The 21634-nt window shown below is 37.6% G+C and overlaps 1 protein-coding gene across 4 annotated transcripts in view; it reads left to right on the top strand.

Moving 5' to 3' along the window:
* LOC131073983 (probable magnesium transporter NIPA8) overlaps positions 1-20651 on the top strand; it is a 100036-nt gene extending 79385 nt beyond the window's left edge. For all 4 annotated transcript variants that reach the window (XM_058010523.2, XM_058010526.2, XM_058010524.2 and 1 more), the window contains 4 exons: positions 18688-18754; positions 18835-18934; positions 19994-20219; positions 20313-20651. In XM_058010523.2, the coding sequence (XP_057866506.1) occupies positions 18688-18754; positions 18835-18934; positions 19994-20212 (386 nt within the window). In that variant the 3' untranslated portion in view covers positions 20213-20219; positions 20313-20651. The remainder of the gene's footprint in view (positions 1-18687; positions 18755-18834; positions 18935-19993; positions 20220-20312) is intronic.
* Positions 20652-21634: the final 983 nt, after the last annotated feature.

Genomic DNA, 21634 nt, shown 5'->3' with positions numbered 1-21634 from the left:
AGTGGTATTCCTCATTGTGGGGGTTTGGGGGCAATTTCCCTAGTGGGATTTGGGGTCATTTAAGGGCTATGTTGCTCACCAATGCAAATTAAGGCCTTAAAAACCACAGACCTTCATGGTAGATGCAATTTTCATAATTTTATTACTTTGTTTTCTACAACACCAAGTCCTTACTATTTTTAAAACTTGGGAGTGATTTGGATTCTGGAATGAGGCTTAGATGCCTATTTATAAGTTTTTGTGATTTCTTAGGATGTGGGTAGTGCCCATAGACCATTAGGGTTAGGGCTAGTGGCATGAGGATCCAATTTTTCTTTTTTTATTTATTTATTTCTAAAAATGGACTTTTTGATTGAATTGCTATTGGGGACTCTTGGGCATCTTGGGTTTCGTTGGTAAACATGGGGGATTCCCTTGAGTGTCTTGGGGACATCTTGATGTCTTGATGTTGAAAGGAATGTCTTGGAAACGTCCCCTCTTTGAGGGAGACATCCCAAAAATGTTCCTAAGTCCTTGGTGGTGATAGTGGGATAGCAAAGGGACATTTCCCCCAAGTTCCTTCATAATGTCCCCATCTTGCAAAATCCTAGTTTGGTTAGGTGCATCACAATGGAATAATGGAAAAGAGAGAGACTCACTCAAAGAAGGCTAAGAGAAAAGAAATTCAAGCATTTTTCATGGACAAGTTAAGCATGTTAGAATGAAAACGTGCAATTTGCAAACATATTGGGAAAACATTGGTGAGGTATATCTCTTGGAAAGTAAAGAATTGTGAATAGTAGAAGTGGGAAGATTTTTACAAAAAGAGATGGAATAAGATTACCAAGGATGAGGTTTTTTGAGAATTGAGTGCATGGAGTAGGCTAGTTGCAAGGGCAATTTCAATTTTGTTTGTTAAACAAATGACAAGGAAGAACCACTTTGGATGACAATGCAAGAACATTTGCAAGTTCTTCTCACGTCGACAACCCTCGGCCGAAAATGTTAGTGTATTGTTGTCCTCATTTTTTGTTTTAAAAAATGAAGGACCATTACATAAAATTTTTGAGAAAAAATGGAAATTTTTACTCTATGGAATGCTTTCTGAGGCATAATTTCGACTAATCCTTGGACTGGCTTAATCCTCAATCCATCCTCGAACTACGTTTCAAATTTCGTCGCATTCTGGGTTCGTTTGCTATGTCTTTCCTTCAATTTCGGGTTTTTAAATCCCGACTGCAGGTGGAGAATTTTCCTTGAACTGCAAGTTTTAATGATTTCCATTGTTTTGGTCTTTGTAGGGAAATTTTTAGCTTATTACATGTTCACTTCATTTAAAAATGAAAACTTGTTATTTGTTTTAAATTTCCCTTTCATTGTTTTTATTGTTTTTTTGGCTTTTTTTAGTTAAAATAGGGATTTTTTGTTTAAGTTACAAGTAAACTTGTAGTTCTTTCCAAAAACCCCTACTTTAATGGTTTTTATATGTAATAGGGATTTTAAACCCCTATTACATGTGTGCAAGTAAATTATAACTTGTTGTAGGGGTTTTATTTCTCCTTTGCAAGTGATTTTAAACTTGCATTTCTCTCTCAAAAACTCAATTTTGCCTTGTAATTGAAAAAGTGACAATTTGAAACTTGCACTTTGGTCTAAAAAACCCGATTTTGCTTATAAAGTGCATTTTTGACATTTTAAACTTGCATTTTGTTCCAAAAATCCCGATTTTGGCTTTGTTGAGGAAAAAGTGAAAATTAGAACTTGTTATATCTTCCAAAAAACCCGATTTTCACAAGTTCATGCAAATTCGAACTTGCTATTTGTCTTCAAAAACCCGATTTGCAAGAAAAACGTTTTTGTTGAACATTTCAAGAAGAATTTTGTGGAGAATTTGTTGGAGGAGGAAGGCGTTTAGGATTGCTCTATATTTTCATGCATGATTGGACACCCTTCACGCCACATGGAGGTTGTGTTTGCTGGTTTTTAGCTTTATAACAGCCACCACGTTTTTTCAAAAACCACATTTTTTTTTCCATTTGGAATGCCACGAATCTTCAATGGTATGAATCGTTTTGTCTTGGAGTGATAAGGCGTTGAGGGTTAAAGAAGATTCAAACATTTTCCATGCCATTTCTCATGCATTTGCTGCCATGTTTTTCAGTTTTGGGCGTTTTTGCAAAAACGTGGCTAGGGTTTGGCATCTTTGATTGTCTCTATTTATTGGATTGTCTTTTTCATTCCAATGATTGATTGCATTTTTGGAGAAGCTTTTTCAGTTTCATTCAAGCTATGTTTTCCTTTCTTTCTTGTTTCATTTTATTATTTTCTTGTTTTCTTAGTTTTCCTTTCTAGTTGCAATTTTGTAAATATGTTGTTCTTCCCCCAAAAATCGGTTTTTGTGAGAGAGATTTTCCCCTTGGTATGCAATTTTTGAATTGCATTGTTCTTCCCCTTTTTCCCTCTCTACTTGTATTCGGGATTTTAAATCCCGATTACAAGTTGGCTGAAAAATTTTGTTCTTCCTTTACGGTTAATGAATTTAACCATTTATGGTTAAAATTCCAAGTTGAAAAGATGTGAAATACCCCTTCCTTTCAAAATCGGGTTTTAAGAACCGGATTACATGTTGAAAAGTTCTTCCCATTCTCATGAAAATGGCATTCCCGGATTTTCCCTTTTCTATCTATTCATGTTTCTCATATCCGTACTTTCCATTTCCATCATTTTCCGCAAGTCAAATTCTCATTTTTCATGCATTTCTTCATATGCAAATTTACAAGTGTACTTGCATTCGGGTTTTAAAACCCCGATTACATGTATATTCTTTCCAACTTGTATACTTGCAAAAATTTCCCCAAGATCCGAAATTGGTCAAAGTCAAGATTTTCCCATTTCCATATATTTCCCCTCTTCCTCTCACAAAATTGTGAAGTTCAAGAATCGAAGTTTTTCCCATTTGAAGAAGGAAGAATGTTATTTACAACTGACTATGATGTTGCCTTAACACTTTTAAGTCTGCATCATAGTATTCCAGGTTTTCAATCAATGTCAGATTTGCCATCATCTTCGGTTTCAAAAAAGATGAAGTACAAGTATGACAAGTATCAGAATGAGGTGGCACCTTCCCAAGTTTCTTCCCCTTGGGATCCTATCAGAGACACAGAAATAGGGCACATGGATATGTCAGAATTTGTCAAGAGGGTGGAAAACCCACAAGATAACATGTAGCGGCTATTGGACAGCCATATTCATCATGCATCTTCCTTCCCGGTGGCTGCCATAGAACCTGAATTTGTTCTCGCCTGTGCCCATCATTTTGACAAAGAGACAAGAGTCATAAAAAATGATGATGGTGAAGCAATAATCCGTCTTGATGTAGATACAATCGAGAAGGTTTTCAGAATACCTCCCGCATCTGTTTACATGGAAATCTCCAAAGAAAGTGCAGCTGATTACTATGTTAAAAGGGAAAAAGATTGTAAACAACATATCAATAGGTGGATCCAAGAGTCACGAGCCTCCTTCTCAAGGTGGGCTAAGTTGTACCGCTGCAATTTCAAATGGGAGATAGGAGACACCATAACCCTTCTCAGCAGGATAATGGGCCTCGAGCATTCTAATGTCTTTGAGCCATAGATGTACCAGTTCATCATGTTCATAAGGCAGTCGCATCATATATCATGGGGAGAAGTCATCAGCGATGCTTTGTGTGAACAACTTGCAGCAGTTCCTTCCACCATGATTTTCTACATGAACTCATATTTGGTATACTTGGCAGCATCACTTAGACACTTTCCAGGTCTTTCTACCCAGGGTGATCGCTCACTTATACCAGTCTGGGAATATTACGATCAGTTGCCTTTGAGACCCAACAGACTGCATTTCAGAAGAGTCCAAGATGCATTCTTCGGATATTTCATGTGTCAGTTTGACAGAACTCTGAGGAACAAAAGAGTATCAGATGAGTCATGGGAAAGGGTGTGCGAATATGGATGTTTGTTTCTACAGCTCCCCACTTTCACCTATATGAGAATTGGATGCTATGGTGGTTAGCCATATATGCTTCCTAGATACTCGACTGACAAGATCATTCTTATGAAGTTGGGAAGACAGATCATGGCTGTCCACACTTTTCAGTCTGCTAAACACAAGGTTGGAATGGAGATCTCTACCACAAACCCATTGAAGATTGGCCGGTATTCCCTTGTCACATCTGTGAAAGCTAAGGCCATGGAGACTGAAATGCAAGAAATTAAGCTCAAAAGGTTTAAACTTAGAGCTGATTTTGATTACAGGGGTATGAAGGAGAAGATCAAAAAATCCTTTGTGCACGTGCATCGCATTGAGGATATTTGGATAGATCTCTGCACGAAGGTCGAGGTTCTAAAGATGGATTATTGCAGGCTTACTGTTGAGCAAATTGTTGATTTGAACTTGGTGGATATCCCACAAGGGATGATTGACGATGGACACGTACTTGATCCTAAGTATATTTCACGAAGTGTTGAGGAAGCTCCACTTCCTTTGATTCAATGGTCACACAAAGAGTGTGTATCCATCCTTGAGAGATTTCAGCCTATCTTGGCTAACACCAATGCATGGCTGAAATGTAATGTTGTTAGACTTATAAAAATCAAGGTTGGAAAAGAAGATGATTCTACGGGGCCTCTTGGACGTAAGTCTGAGATTCAGGTTGACAATAAGGAAGGTGCATCGTCTTCGGGCACGAGGATCAAGTTGTGAGTTAGTTGGGCAGTAGTGCTTCCTCCTGAGGAAACAACAGTTCGTGGGAAGGAAAAATCACGGTTTCATGTTTAGGTGGTTGATCTAGATAATCTAGAAGAGGGGCAACAATCTGATGATGCTCCTAAGTCTCCAGTTTCAGACTCGCCTCATGAGATCATTCCTCCAGTTTCCATTGAGACGCCTCTTTCTCCTCCTGATTTGCATGTGGATGAATCTCCTCAGAATGTCATTCCCATTTCAGCATACGAGCCACCTCCTAATCATCAACAAAAGAGTGTGTTGGAAGTTCCTGAGGATATTCCTACTTGCATCCAGTTGTCAGAAATTGATATTTCCACTTTTGATTTTGAAGAGTTTATGAGGCAATCTTCATGCCCATTGGTAACTGAGCAAACCGTGGTCGTTGTCCAAACAAATATTCCTCCCAGGATGACCACGGTGATTCAAACAAAAACTGCTTCTCCTTTGCCTACAGCTGCTACAGAAGGAGAATTGATGACTTTGCCTCCATGGCTTAGCTCTTTTACTCCAAAAAGGAAGAAGCAAGAAATCTCACCTGATGCCTTTGATTATCAGCAACTAAAACAGTCCAGATCCAAAGTTGCTAAGAAGGCCAAGACTATCTCCAGAGTAACTGTTGCAGCAACAAGATGAAGGTAGCTGAAATTGTAGAACCCATTGCAGATAAGCCACTTGAAGAAATGTCAGCTGTTGATTATAAGGTTACAAGGATAGAGTTGGCCAAACAAACGCATGAGGTCATTAAACATGATGCTCAGTTTTCCGTAGCTTCGTTGGTACAAAGGTGTGATGAACTTCTAGCAAAGAAAGACAAGCTAGAAGAGGAAAACCGACAACTTATGGCAGCCATTCATAAAATCACAAAACCTGCTGCTGAAGGGAGAAACTCCATAGGTTCTTTTGGTTCCCAAGAATCAATTCGTGGAGTGGAAAGGGCTGCTCAGAAGGTACAAGCACTGGATTCCTCGGTTGATCAGCTTCATGATCTATGTGCACAGGTAATGAACGACATTTTTCAGATGATGTCTAAGTTAGAAACCATTGAGGAGAAACTGGATCAGACTTCTGATACTTTCAAAAAGAATCTGGAAAGTGTTTTACAGGAGCATGCCATCATTTCTTCCAAGGTTATGTACTTGGAATTTGAAGAGCTTCTGGAAAACAAGGCCCTTGTTCTTAAATCCCTCATTGAGGAGATCGGTGATGCAAAGAGATTTTGGGGTGAAGTTTTCCGAGATATTGTCTCACATTGTGAAAGGGCCTCTTGCAACATATTAAGTCAGGATGGAGAGCTGATTCTAGAAGAAGTTTTGTCTGATTTACAGATGAGGATTCATAATGAATGGAGGAGCAAACAATTCTCGGCCGCTTCAATTCAAATGTTGATGAAACACCAAGTCTTTTTGCATGAAATCCAATCCATCCTGGATAAAAACAGCTGTGCGCTCCTTCGGTGTCATGATACTATCGTGAAGACCATGGTTGTTGCCAAGAACACCTATGAACCGGACCCTGAGGAACTACAAATGATCATCCAGAAGTTTAAAGGATTCATGTCTTCATGTGCTGCAACTTAAGTGTTTTTCAACACTTAGTTGTATTTTCCCACTTTTGTAATCTTTACTTGTAGTTTTCCTTTCGACAAGTTACATGTAAAAGTATTTTTGTAAAACGCAAGTTAACACATTACTTGCACTTTTGTAATTACATGTAAGACAACTACAAGTTGTGTTCAATTAGGACTATAGTTGGAATAAATCTTAGTTAGTTATTGAATAAGTCTTGGTGGTTGAGAGAATCTCTCAAGTTAGTTAAGATACTCCCACCTTTTTCTCAAGGCTCCTCTTCTATAAATACTTGAGGGGTCTATTGTAATTTTTATCTTTTGGAAAACAAGCAAAAACTCTGCTAAATTTGCAACAAAGAAGTCTTTGAGCTTTTATGTGTAAATTGAAAGATTGAAAGGAATAGAAGAAAATTACTCAAGCTTTGAGTCTTTGTGCTACATTCTTGAGTTGATGTTCCATATTTCCTTCTTTGCAAGTGTTTCTTTGAGAGCTTAATCGAATTTGATTTGCAGTCTTTGAGCTGCAAGTATTGAAGATTAATTTAGTTAAAGTAGAAGTTCTATTGGAAAAAGCTGTAAGCCTTTGTTCTTACACTTGTTCTTAAATAGAATTCAGAATTAGATTGTGTGGGAAATAGCTGAGTCTTTGAGCTTACGCTACTTCTCATTGTTTTAAAGAAGAATAGAATAAGGTATTTCAGTCTTTGAGCTATCATAACTTGTTCTTTATAGCATTAGTGTAGAAAAGGGTAGATAGGACTTCATATAATCAAGTCTTTGAGCTTGATATTGTCGTCCCGTCCCAAAGGAAGTGACGGAAGTCTTTGCGCTTTCAGGAAACTTCATTTCCTTTCTCTCATTTCATTTGAAAGTGGTTATTGCTGTTTATATTCAATTGCTATCCTTTTCTGTGAAGAGAAAAGGATATTGTCTTTCTTGAAAGAAGAAGAAAGATTGCTGTCCCATCTTATTTTATTTTCAAAGTTGTAGTTAGATAGGGGGAGCCTTCCCTTAATTAGGAGATTTTTACTCACGTGTTGTGGTTGAAACCACAATTTTGTATATTTCCCCAAGTGTACAAAATATTCAACCAACATGTATTTTCCTTGGTGAACTGTTAATAACTTGAAGAATCCCTTGAGCAATTCCTAGTTATGGAAACTATTGAAAATCCCTTAGCCCCAAGACCTATCTTCTTAAAATTTCCTTGCATCTATCCCTATCCAATATAAGTACCACATTATTGACTAAAGTCATAGATAGAAGTTTATTGGAAATAATAATAAAAATTACTCGAGGAAACTTTTTGAAAAGTCAAAGGAATCAAGAGTTTTAGATCTAGTAGAGAAAATGTTATTGTCCTTGAAGCGTTGCTTGCAGTTGAAAATCAAAATTTTATGGAGATGGGAGGAGCTTTGTAAAAACGCCTAGCCAAATACACACTAACGTGCAATTTCCAAAACAAAAGCAGAATTTCTGAGCAGTGCTATTGTTTTTGTACTTTTCATCATTTCAATAGGATACAATGCAAGGAGAATTACACCAATATAAGTATGCAGTAAACTGAAAAGAATTAACTTTTATTTGCATCCATTGAATGATGAAGTTTTTTTAGAAAAGTAGAGTAGGCTGGTCATTGATATGACCCTAAAAACCCAGAATGTTGATGTAGATAGAGGGGAAAGATCATTTTACAATGCAAGAATCGAGACCAGATCTGCTTATAAACTTTCCCAAGCAAAACACTAGCCAAATTAGTCACAAAGTGCAACATTTTTTCGTCCTCAAATCTGCCAGTTTCTGCTGTTACATGGCAGCCCCAAAGAAGAATAGAATATATTTTCTCCCAAATGCAAAGATCCCTCATTCTCTCAAAACAAATTTATCCACCAAGTCATAAAAATTACTTGGAAACTCCCACCTTAGAAAATACGTCTAATTTATTAAAACTGACACCATTTAATATTGAATGTCACAACATTAGACATTAGAGTCTGTCCTTGAGTCTTAAGGCAAAATTCTAATGCATCCAAAATGACATGAATTTGAATTAAAGTCCTTTTCCCAAAGATAAACATTATAAATTGGTTGGCATCTTGTTGATACCTAGAGTGTTGAAAAGTAAAACCCAAATCAAAAAACTTAAAACTGCATCCAATGACCATATGCATGCCACAGTCCAAAGTGTGCATTCTCCTCAAATGTAGCCAGGAAAATAGGACCAGATCTCACAGAGCCCTGCTCTAGTCATAATCACCCATTAAAATCTTCAATATTACTAAATTTCACCAAACAAAAACTGAGGTAGAATAGAAGACATCTAGGGAGATCAGTAGGGGCACTAAAAAACTCAGGCTTACTTCCTAAAAAGTATGAAGATCCTTAAAATATAGGAATTTCTGTTTTATTTACTAAGAAAATGATACAACACATACACATATAGTTATTTTGTGCACCAAGGATTAGGACAATGCCTCTTTGTTATGATTAAGAGGTGAAATGAGGGTTAATGAAGGCCCTTCAAAAGATTTATAGCATTGAGGAGGCATCTTTACTTTGAAAATTGCCTTTGTCAATGTTGACGTGTATTTTGTACACAATCATACACAGAATAAAATACCCAAGGGTACCTTATCCTCTCTTGAATAAAGCCTCTGATTGCTGAAGATGTCGCAAAAAAGGATCAATCAGGGTGACTCCAATGTTTTTTTATGTAGGGTCTCTACGTGTGGATAAGCACCAGTGGTCGTTGTGAATGCTGTTTCATCAAGGGGCCTTACGTCATCCGAGCTGCAGGAACAAGATTTCTCTAAACTAACAAGTTCTCAAAAAGATCAAAAGGTAAGGTTCGTAAGGGGTAAATTCTAATCTAATCCTAAGAATGACCCAATGTAGGCTAGACTTGGCAAGATTCTACCAATTTCAATATTGCCATGAAATAACAACTCAACTGAAATTGATGCGATCTTCTAAGGTAACAAATGATTTTTCAATTCATCAAGGATCATGGACACTACCACAAAGGCACATATCCAAAGCTCAATGACGATTGAAGGTTTAAGCAATTCAAGTCTCTCCAGTTGACCACGCAAGGCGTTCCTACAATCAGCAAGAAGCTAGTGGTTTGGAACGTGAATCTCACCAAAGGTCAAGCCCAACACTTAGTCCTTCAAACTTAAATACTACTTCGATTGAGAATGATTCAAGAAAACAAACAACCATGAAGATAGCCACAAGAATTGCAATAAAACACCATAACTTCAATATTTTATTGATCTCAAAGCCAAAATAGACAACAATTGCTTGAAATTCCTTCTTCAAAGCTCAATCTTGCTACAAATACTTTCTTCTCTCAAAAGCTCTAAACTTCTAACTATTTCTTATTGCTCTCTCTTTCTAATTCTATATCAAAATGAAAATGAATGAGGGTATAAATAGCATCCCCAATTACAATGAACGGCCCAGATCAAAAGAAGATCAACGGCTATGATTCTGACACCTAAACCCTAATTAGGGTTTTATTACAAAAGTTCCTCTTTTATTGAACAATATTAAATGCATAGCCAAATATTTAATTTGGCACAAAAATCTAGGAAACATAGACCAATGATAATTAAGGTGCCATGTCATCTATAACAACCTCTCTTCTAGAACCTTGTTCCCTTTCCAATGCTCCTTTTTAGCATATGCAATGAATCTAGACATGATTCTTTCAATCTCAGCCATAGGAATCTCGGGAAGATTCCTCATTCGTTCCTCCAAGTGAATAATTTGATCAAAGGCCTTGAGAAGAGCTGCGTCCCATTTAGGTTCGAGTTCTTTGATTTTCTCAATCAGGAGCATAGTAGCAAACATTTGATCTCTTTGCTCATCTGTAATAACATTCTCATCTTTGCAAAAGATGACCTTGACCCTTTCTTCCAACTCTTGAAGATCCACATCTGTCTCAACTTTGATTCTTCGGCCAAGAATAGTACATAAAACCCCAAACACCTTGTCCTAGATTGGATGGATGACCTCCTCCACTTGATTGCATTTGGCGCTGGTGTCTTCGAAAAGAACTTCCTTCATCTGGAGTAAAGTAGACCACTGGAGTAAATTATGAGCTCCTCCATCCATTATCTTTTCTTGTGCTAAGGTCTTCCTTGGTGTTTGCCTGATTACTTGAAGAACAGGAATGATAACATCCTTAGTATGAGCAAAAGCGGCTACTGTTATCATTAGGTTGTGGATGATCTCAAGGACCTAGATAGCCCGATGAATGGTCTGCATCATTCTTGTTGCAAACTCGATTGCAACTGTATGGGATTTGTCAATCCAAGAGCTCATTAGCTGGACCAAGCTCTTAACTCTCTCTGCCTCACCAACTGATTCTAGGGGAAGTGCTTGCACAGGAGATACTGCTGGATCCCGACGTCCCAAAGGTTGACTGAGGTGCCTAAAGTAGCCTCTCCAAGCACGGACCTCGCTCTCAAGTTTTCTACTCTTTTCCATTTCTTCCTTAAGTTTATCTTTAAGTGCTTCAAATAAATCAGTTGCCTCATCCATTGCCTGCTCAGTGGTGAGTGGACCAAGCTCAATGGTTTCTACATCATACTCTTCTGCAAGGATTTCACCCTCGTACTTGTCCACTGCCGGTGTAGCTATCTGCAACTTCCTGGACCCTGTCTCATCTCTGATCATCTTGGACATTTTGGTGGCCTTCCTCCTTTCTGTTACTCCCTGAGAATTTCCGACAAGGCTATCTAAATCAATCACATTATCTTCGTCTTCGATCACAATCACCCTTGTTAATCTCTCCTTCAACCAATCTGGAATAGCAGACCTCGTCTCTCTAACTTGTATTTCTTTAGGCAATGGCTCTTCTTTCCGGAGAGGAGATGTCGCTTCATCATCATTCTTGTCTTCATGTAGCTCATTGACCTGGGGAGATTGACTTGATGAACGCTGAGATGCCTGTCCTTCTTCATGTTTATCATTCTGGACCATTGATTCCATAGATTCCTCCACTTCAAGTGTCCTCTTCTCTTGTCGAGAAGATGTGCCAGATGAGCGATCTCGATTGGCCTCTTGCTTCTTCTTGGAAGATTCTCTTTTCTCAGGTCTTTCCTTCCTCTTCGCACCTCTAGGATGAGGATTGCCTTCACTTACGCTTCTGGGGTGAGGATTGCCTTCGCTTGTGCTTCTAGGATGAGGATGGCCTTCACTTGCGCTTGCCCCTCCTTCTGTCGATCTTTCCTCCAAAGTAAAAGTCATAGATATATTTTGCTCTCTCAACTTTTGATGTTGCACATCAACCCATCTGCGAGTACAAGACAAAACTGGAGCCATCAAAGTTTTTAAGTCCACAATCTCAAGTTCGTTCCAATCTATCTTTACTGCCTTGTCATCTCTATCATAAGATGACTGGAGGTGCCTGCCACTGTCCTGAGCTTGATCCGCCACTCTATAAACTTTGCATTTCCTGATGAAATCCAAAGGCAATCTTGAATGCATCTTTCTTTTCACTTCTAAATCATCTGAGAGATTCATCCAAAAATCCTCTACCTGACATTCATGCTTGTACTTCCTACCAATGGTCTCCTCTATATACCCATAAGGATCGAAATTCTCCCTCAATGAAAAGAATGAAAAAGAATATAAGGCCAACTCTCTTTCTGCATCATCTAAAGCTGGAGCATTAGGACATACCTCAACTGAATTTCCTAGTATGATAGGTACAGGAATTCCATTTCCATGCCTATGTCTAAATGCCTTCGCATAAGCTGCCAACTGTCTAGTTACTTCAAGTAACACTATCCTGTCTGTCGGATATCTCGGCAACATGTAGGGAGGTGAAGGACATCCATGAACTCTAATAGATGTAAACTTTTGGAATTGGATAAACCAAGCACCGTACCTCTTTACAAGCTCTTGTGCCTCTTGCGATATCCGATTGTGAATCCCGCCTTGCAGTGTCCTGGTGATGTTCATTGTGAAGGTATCATTGACTAACTTGTAGTTGCTTCCTGGTGGATGATGCAAATGAACATAAGAATCACAAACTCTGACTTCTCCAGGTCCTCTTCCAATTACTCCTCTGTGAGGTAGTCCTGCATATTCAAAACTCCTGATCAAGGCATACATGATGTATGAACTCATGTGGAAGGATTTGGTAGCCTTCAGTCTTCTCAACTGCACGTCCAAACAATGGCTAATAATTCTAGCCCAATGAATTGTTCCTTTTCCTTGAACTATCACTTGGATGAAGAAGAACATCCACTTCTCAAAATAGAAGGCTTGAGGAGCCCCTGTAACTCGATTGAGTAAGGTTATCAAATCTCTGTATTCCTCCTGGAAGTCGATCCTGTGTGGTGTGTTGGGAATCTTGCTCAGGCGAGGACGACTTTTGAGTAACCAATTCTTGTTGATGATGCCCAAGCAAGTGTCTGGATCATCTTCGTACATGGATCTAGCTCCTTCCAAACTTTTGTAAATCATATCTTTATGTTCTGGTAGGTGAAGAGCTTCACTTATAGCCTCTTCTGAAAGATAAGCTAAAGTGTTTCCTTCCTTGGACATTATCGATCTTGACTGTGGGTCGTAATGGCGGGCACACTCGATCATCAGCTCATGGCACTGGATTGCTGGAGGGAAGCCGGCCGCCTTGATAATGCCACTTTCAATTATTCTCCTCGCAACAGGTGATGGCTTCCCAATGTAAGGGACCTCTCGAAACTTCTTCACACTGAAGTTTCCCAAGTTGGTATCTCCAATGTTGCTCCACTTTGACACGATCTTGGTCTCCATTTCTTCATTCCTTTGATCTTCCTTCATGAGAGCCGGACGACTGCTGGATGCTCCTGCCTTTGGGGTCGCCATCTTAGCACCTACATAACATTTCATAATGAGCAATATACCTTGGAACGTAGAAATATAGACTGGATTAAAGTTTTAAAATTTAGGAAACTTCATGATAAGTCTTTGAATTATCATTTCCTAAATACGATTATGCAATTGGAAATTCAAAATTTCAAAATTTCAAAATTAGGCTAGGAAAATCTTCACCATACCCCTCTTTGAGAACTAACTCTAAAAAACGATGCAAAATTAAGCAAGTTTGCTAGGCAAAATGTGGATCGAAGTCTTCAACGTGAGCTTCCTCTAGCAATTTCACCACCCTTAGCCTTCAATGCTTTATGGAAAATTCGCTCTACTTCTAACCTCTAGCAAAGTTCGCACTTCTCCTTGGATCAAAATTCGCACCTTTTAATGCTTCCCCAAATCGCATGTAGACAATGATTGAATGATGGATTAAAATGCCTCAAAGCACCTCCCATATATAGGCGCTCACCATTGCAATCCCCATAGGCCGACTTGGAAAATAGGCCAAAAAATAAACAAAATAAAATAAAAGAAGAGGCCGACTTCATAAATAATATTAAAATAATACCCCCCAAGCGCTCTTTCTTAAATTTATTTAATATTAATTAATTTAAAATGCCTTTATAATTAAAATTTTCGATTTTTTAAAGGCTTAAATTAATTATTAAATACCATGCGCACTTATTAAATGTCAATTTAATTTCAAAATGTTTCAAGGTTTTATCGAACTTGGCATTTAATGCAATTTGAATGACATTGGCGCCCAAGCATGGAAAATAATGGATATTAACAAGATCGCTCTGGTCCCTTGGAGAGGGACAGGAGCGCCCCTTCATTTTGGCCTTGTATCTCTCGCTTCTCACGTTCAAAGTCTCATCTTGGATGTCCAAAATAACATTCTTGCTTGGCATTTGGGGTTTAATTTATTTCATCTTTGGAGGGAACCTGTTTTAAAGCAATTTCGCCTTGGTCCTTTACTGAAGGACAGGAGCGATTTAATTCTAGACCTCATACTTCTTGCCTTTTACGTTCGAAATTTCTTCCTTTATGTCCAAAATGGGGTTTTCATTCGTGACTTTGAGTTTGATCTATCCAATTTTTTGAATGAATGCTCCTTAGAACCATTTTCGCCCTGGTCCCTTGGTGAGGGACAGGAGCGATTTCATCTTTTTGTCCTTGATCCTCGTTTTCCAAATTGTCAATTTATGATGTGGGGCAATCAATGATCTCTATTGTTCGCTCAATGCATGTTCAATTTGCCCTCTCAAGACAAAACGAGCTCTTCTAAGGATTTTCGCCCTGGTCCTCCAGTGAAGGACAGGAGCGAATTTTATACTTGAGCCAAAAATTGTCAATTCTTGTGGATGTTTCCTTGTCCATCGTTTTCCAAAAGGCGTTTCTCATTTCGTAAAACCTTGCCTTGGCGTGATTCTGGAGGGAGATGCTTGATTTTATAGAAATCGCCCTGGTCCTCCAGTGAAGGACAGGAGCGAATTTTAGTCCATGGCACAAATCCTTAATCATATCAACATCGAATTCTCTTCAAGGCGTAAAATATTGTTCCTTATCCCATCTTGAGTCTTGCAAACGACAGTAGTACTTCAAAATGTTAGGCAATCAGGCAAATTTGAAGATTTCGCTCTGGTCCCTGGGAGAGGGACAGGAGCGCCTTAGCCAATTTCATCAAATGCTTGTGGTCTTTGCAACTTTGTTCTTCTTTGAGGCATTCCAAATATCATTGCCATTATGTGTCTAGGCTCGGACTTGTCCAAATTCGGAGAGGGAGGCTGGACAATCTATATTTCGCCCTGGTCCCTTGGAGAGGGACAGGAGCGATCTTGCATCTATAAGCTCACTTGCATTTCGCCAACTTTCAAAATTATCTTCAACGGGGTGATCACGCCTCCCTTCCTTCATCTCAAACTCGAAACTTGCTTTTCCTTTGCCCAAAACTCGTCTCTTGAGAAAATCGCTCTGGTCTCTGAGTGAGGGACAGGAGCTTCCTTTGAAAATCGCTCTGGTCCCTGGGAGAGGGACAGGAGCGCCTAGGCAATTTTGGGTTGATTTTCTCTTTTGTGGCCTATTCAAGTTATATTCAACGAGCAAAACAAACTTTCCTTGTCCTCCTCAAATCGCGAAATCATTTAAATCTTGTGAGGACAATGCAATTTAGGAATTCAAGCTCCGGTCCTTCAGTGAGGGACAGGAGCGATTTTGCACACCCATGCTTATCCGTCCTTTGTCAGTCTTCCAAATTATATTCAATGGATAAATCATGCTTTCCTTGGTCTCTTCAAATCATAAAATCGTCTTGATCTTGCAAGGACAGTGCAAATTTGAAGATCAAGCTCCGGTCCTTCAGTGAGGAACAGGAGCGATTTTTGTCCTCAAGGTCAAGTCTCCACATTTTTCATCTCAAATTTCCTTTGTTGGGGAAGATACCATCATTTTGCAAGCTATGAACAAAAGTCAAAATCCAAAAATGTCCAAGAAGGTGTGTTTGAGAAAAATCGCTCTGGTCCCTGGGAGAGGGACAGGAGCGCCTTGTCTTGCTAGGCCTTAATTTCAACCCTTCATTGCCAACGACCGAGTCTGGATACTCCTTCACGCTTATTTCATCCTTCATTGCGTCCTTGATGTTTCAGTTCGATCAACTAAGGCCAAAAATGATCTAAATAAGCCATTTCGCCTTGGTCCTTCAGCAAGGGACAGGAGCTATTTGGCCTTAAACCTTAAAAACATGTCATTTTTGAGTCTTCAAAATCTTCAAAATCTTCAATTCATGCTCGATTGTCTCTCTTGGCGACCCTGCAAAAAGCAAATAAAACAAGTCAATAACCAAAATGCACAAAATATCAATTTCGCCCTGGTCCCTGGGAGAGGGACAGGAGCGATTTTGCCCTTTTGGAGTTAAAATATCAAAATCTAGGTCTTCAGATCACTTCATCATGCAGGGCTAGGTCGTCTCCAAGGCCAGGAATTGGTTACCTTACTTCCAAAATTTGGTCAAAATTCACCCAGACAAAATGCATAATTTAATCATCAAAATGCTATCACTTAGACCTAACTTGAATTTGCCCTCAAAATCTTGACTGGACTTATCCTGAGACATACTTGACCTCCTGGCAGGCTCATCCTATTCCAAAATTGCAATCTACGCGAGGATGCTCAATAATCTTTCAAAATTGGACTGGACTTCGGCTTGAAAACATCAAAAAAGGAAACCCTAAGGCTTAACCCTAGTCCAGACGACTCACTCACTTACTCAAAACCCTAAAAGCAGAGAGAAGAACAGGCAAAACAAAAGCAAAAAGAGGGGGTCCCCATTTTAATGGGGCGATGTGTGAAATGGTCACAACAGTCAATCTTCATGGTCCACGTTCAACAAAGTAGAGATGAGGACAAATAGAGCTACATTAGTTTAATTTGACCCTATCGAATGGTGAACATGTCATGACAAGGAAGCAATAAAGTTGAGGATGCTTGCTATTTGCCTCCTTTCACAACTTGTCAACTCCTTTGTTGTAAAGAGGAATTGGTTTACATAGAACTTGATTCATTCAGTCAAGAGGAATAGGCTTACCTTTCGACGAGTGGAGAAATTTGTGGTGGTTCATAGTGCTTTGTGACTTTAGGATTTGTAAACTCTTGAGCATCAATAGATTCTAGCTTTGAGGTGTGATGTTGATCTCAAAGATGCTGCATAGATGAGGAGGCATAGGAGGGATTGGTTGTAGTTCAATTTGATACAATCACTCTTATTGGCAGTGTCTTGAATCTAGAGTATTATTTTGATTTAGGCAAAGATGAGGTAGGGGCCTAGCAACAATAGACCTAGTTGTCTATATTGTTGTTTTGTTGTTGTATCCTTTTGGCCTTTTCATTTTTGTTGTTTATGCACTTTGGCAATGAAAACTCAAATACATTGAAATTTTGTTAATTTGTCTCGACTCATGAATTCTCAATTTAACTTTAATGTTTCATAATATGGGTATATAATAATAATGACTATGGTGAATGACTTATCATATGAATATTTGAAATTTTTTATATTCTCAAAATTTCCCTATTTATAATTGCCATTCCCTAAAAAAAGACCTCTTACACCCATCATCTTGGAAACACGGTCTCCCATTTCCTTCCATCCCCATCTTGGAAACTTTTGGGAACATAGTTTGTTTTAAGTTGTGGCTATATATTTGACATATTGGGTGAGTTTCTGGTATGGACTCGTGAGTTTTCTGGTGAGTAACTTGGTGAGTACTTGCCAAAATCTTGGTTACCTATTTACTTATTGGGCACTTCTGGCTTACAAGTACTCATTGGTTGGGCAAGTTCCCAATGAGTTTTGGAACAATGATACTGCCTATATAGACATGTGACCTTGTTTTGATGGGAATAATCAAGTGGCAAACATGCTAAATACTGGATTATGCCTATCGTAACATTATTCAAAATAAAGCAGATATTACTGAAAGAGAAGACCAATATTAAAATCTAAACAAAGTGATATTGTAATGATGAATCAATATAAGATGCTAGCAATCTATACAAAGAAGAGATGTGTCACACTGTAGCTACGTTCTCTTCTGTATTCAAATGTTACTCTCAGAGCATGGAAGAAAGCAAATAAAATGTGAAGCAATTCTCCTCCTTAATCTCAAAGGTCATGTGACAAGTTCTTCCCTAGGATGGAAAGAGAAATGTTATGACCTGGAACTCATCAAAACACTCAGGAAACCTTTTTTTGTTTGAATTTTCATTGTTTTTCATATTTTGAGGTGGGCCCCTACAGAGCCATTTTTTGATGATTGAAATGTGAGTAAGCATACTGAAGACCTTCATCTAAGCGTTTTAGTCATCATTTTGTAGCACAAATTAAGATTTCTGACACATGTTGTGGTTCTAAATGACATTGTGTGTTTATTGCAATGGGAAAACTGCATTCCTAGCATACTGACTCGCTAGTTTTTGATATTATATCAAAATTATGTGTTGACGTGCTGCCTCGATCAGTATGTGCCTTTCAGGTCAATTGATAAACACAGAGTGAAGAACTTTTTGGGTGTTTGATTTTCACAGATGTTTCTGAGAGATAAAATGACAATCTCAAAGGAACATTTTTGAAATTTAGATTTTCATGTGACAAAACCTTTTTTTTCTTAAGTGGCTTGTGCTATAGTTTTTCTTTTTTAGTATAAATAAATATTCAGACATGGCACTAGCAATTGGAGATGTTTACCTGTGATAATGATAAGTGTTGAGTCTCTAGGAGCTAAAATACTTTTATAACTAACGGAAGAAAACTGATCACTTTACACATATGTTCTGTCATTATATGTTCCCAGTTATAAATCATTTAGAGGTTGCAGATATTATAAAAAAATCTTCTTTTCACTTTACTTTTCTTGAAAATATGGTCTTTGTGAATAATATGGTTGGGAAGTTGTTTAATACTTGTCTATATGAATCTCAATGAGAATCCCTATGATGCAATCAATTTTATGTAGGTTCTGAAGCAAAACAGCCCTCGTCATCAGCTCAAGAGTCTTCACCTTTGATGGACACTATAAATAGGTAAATTCAATAAAAATGTGTATTTGTTTTGAATACGTTCATAGGCCAAGATAAATATTTTTTCTGGTTGCGAATCATAGGTCATATGAATTACAAGCAGAACAAAGAGAAATAAAAGAGGGAGGGTCTTTTGTGCAGACTCTGCTTACAGATGCCACAAGTTTTGTAGAAAAGGCCAAGGTGATTTCTATTATTTCATTACTTGTACTATATTAAAGGTGGGAATTTGTTATGTTTTCTCCTTAAACAGTGCCTAGATCAACTGTTTTTAATTTTTTTTTTTTTTTGTGTTTGGTGTGTAATTTGACATGGAATTGGCCTTGCTTTTTCTTATAGACAGCTGTTATCTCAATATCGTAAACAACAAATTCTTTGGTTATCAAGAATTTTTAGAGTCCATTTGATTTAAATTTCCTCCTTCCTTCCTTACATTCACCAAGTCGTTGATTCCTCTTATGTCCTTCCCTTTTCTTTTGGCTGAAAGCTCTTTCAGAGCTCCCTTGAAGAGGCCATGGCCTCCTCTCCTCCTACACCCCCCCATTCAGAAGGTACCAACTTCTCTTGGTTACACCCCTCCTTTGTAGAGAAGATCTGAAGATCTACATCCAACACCATGTTCAGAGATCCATCACTAAGCCTTGTTACTACCCAAGAAGGAATATATCTGTTTTTTCACATGTAAAACTCACATAGAATCCAATTGGATAATAGGATATGGCTAGTGAAAGGGAAATCCCTCATACGCTGTTCTTTGGGAACCTTACTAGCTCAAAGAGTCTTAGGTTCCGGGTGAAGGAAAACTAGTAACCCAGTAGTTTTTAATGTTTAATAGAAGTTAATTGGTTTCACCAGTGATGCAGGCCATGATAAATTAGCCATATTTTAACCCTTCTAGTTCTTTTCTATTTTATGGGCCTATAACATGAAAATCATGTTTGCATGTTATTCCCCTCTTCCATGCTTTTTTATATGCATGTTCATGGGCCATATTTCATCCTTTATTTTTAATGTTTAATAGAATAATAGTTGCAATTTTTTTTTAACTCTTGACGTATTCCATGATAAGTAGCCTTATTTAATCCCTTCTTTTCATTTTATGGACCATCTTCCAAATGTTTTACATTATTGTGTTAGTTTTGTAATTTGAAAATCAAGAATTTTATGTAAAATTTCTTTTACTCCAAAACTAATGGTAAGTTGATGCAATCTAAATATTATTTCCTTTTCAATGTCATGTAGACTGCATGTACAATATTTATGGGCTTAGGGCAAGACCGAATCAATGCTTCATCAGTTCTTGTCATGCCTATGGTACCTTCTCGTATGACTAGATTGAGAGTGAATGCTATCAATCCAGTCAAACTTTATCCTGTCAAAAATTCCACCTGGATTGAGATTGTGACTAAGGAGGAAGATGTGGACACACCCAATGCCACCACCTTATGTCAACTTAATTGAAGCAATTGTAAGTGATATTAAATGATATATCTGTCATTTCATTTGTTTTCTGTTTTGTTTTAATACGCTAATTGATGAACTGTTTCTGTCATGACACCAGAAACCATGGGTATTGATTCACAACATACATTCTTTTCTGTGCTGCTTGAGTACATATATGATTGTAAATGTATCATTTCTCAGAGTATAAAGGTTGTTTTGACATTGGAGTATATATATTTAATTGAATTCTAATTGCTGGCATGCCACATTAGAATTGGTATTTGTTGAAATTATTCTTAGCTTTGGATCGGTTAAAGAAGCTGCCATATGTGTAGGATCTCCAGAAACTCTTAAAATGCTGTTAATATAAAATCTGGCTTGATCTGCATATCCATGGAAAAAAATTCTGTAATAAATTTTGCAAAAAATTAATGAAAAGTATTATTTTACAGTCCAAGACACTTGCAATATTCTAGACCAAGATGTGTATGGTTATGTGTTATAGGTGCTCTACACAGATTCTGTTAAAGTGAACATTCTTCATGTGAAATTAAGGTCATTGCCAAAGGATATACAGATTAATCCACGGAAAAAGTTGACTCTCTCTGATATAGTAATCACATGAAACAGTAAAACTGCCTGTGAATATATATGGGTTTATCCTCAAATCCTTTTTAAGAGAAAATAGTTTCAGATATTTAACTTGATTTCCTTCTATAACATGTTTATCAGAGTGCTTTGTCCCCTTAGAGACTTGAATTTTTGTTTTTGTTTTTGTTTTTGTTTTATTCCTGCTAATATGGCTGGAGTGATTAACCATATTCAAACTAGATGTCTGATAATTTTTTTCATGATAGTTGATTGATCATTTAGACGTCACAATATGATTAGCTCTTTAAAAACAAAGCAGTCTAATAAAAGGGAAAACCATTACACAATGAACCAAGTAAGAGCATAAGCATGATTAATGAACAAAACATGGTTGATATTTGCTAGCATGGTGGTGTGATAGAAATTGATTGCAGAATTCAGAATATATTGATGTTTGCTAGCATGATGTTCCTATAGAAATTAAATGGAGAGTTCAGTATATATATATATATCATCAATGTTTTTCGTCACATTTGGAATATACAACAATTCCAATATATATTCAAATTTAACTATCACTATGAAATAATTATTGAGGCCCCTCCCTACAGCTCTTTTATTATAACAGAATAATCGATCTTTCAATTGTGTGATGTGTTTTATCTTTGTGACTTATAAATTGAGTCTTTTTTTTTACCCTAATTTTTTAAAAGTAGATATATATTTTAAATTGTTTACAGACAAATAATTTCCTTATGAGAGAAGCGAAAATTGGAGAAGGTGAGAAACCTTACAAAGAGCAAGAGTCAGTAAAGAAGGCATGACCCATAAGCAAACATTTGTAATCAC

Source organism: Cryptomeria japonica, chromosome 9 (genome assembly GCF_030272615.1).
Source record: "Cryptomeria japonica chromosome 9, Sugi_1.0, whole genome shotgun sequence".
NCBI lineage: Eukaryota > Viridiplantae > Streptophyta > Pinopsida > Cupressales > Cupressaceae > Cryptomeria > Cryptomeria japonica.
This window is presented reverse-complemented; position numbering and strand designations above follow the sequence as displayed.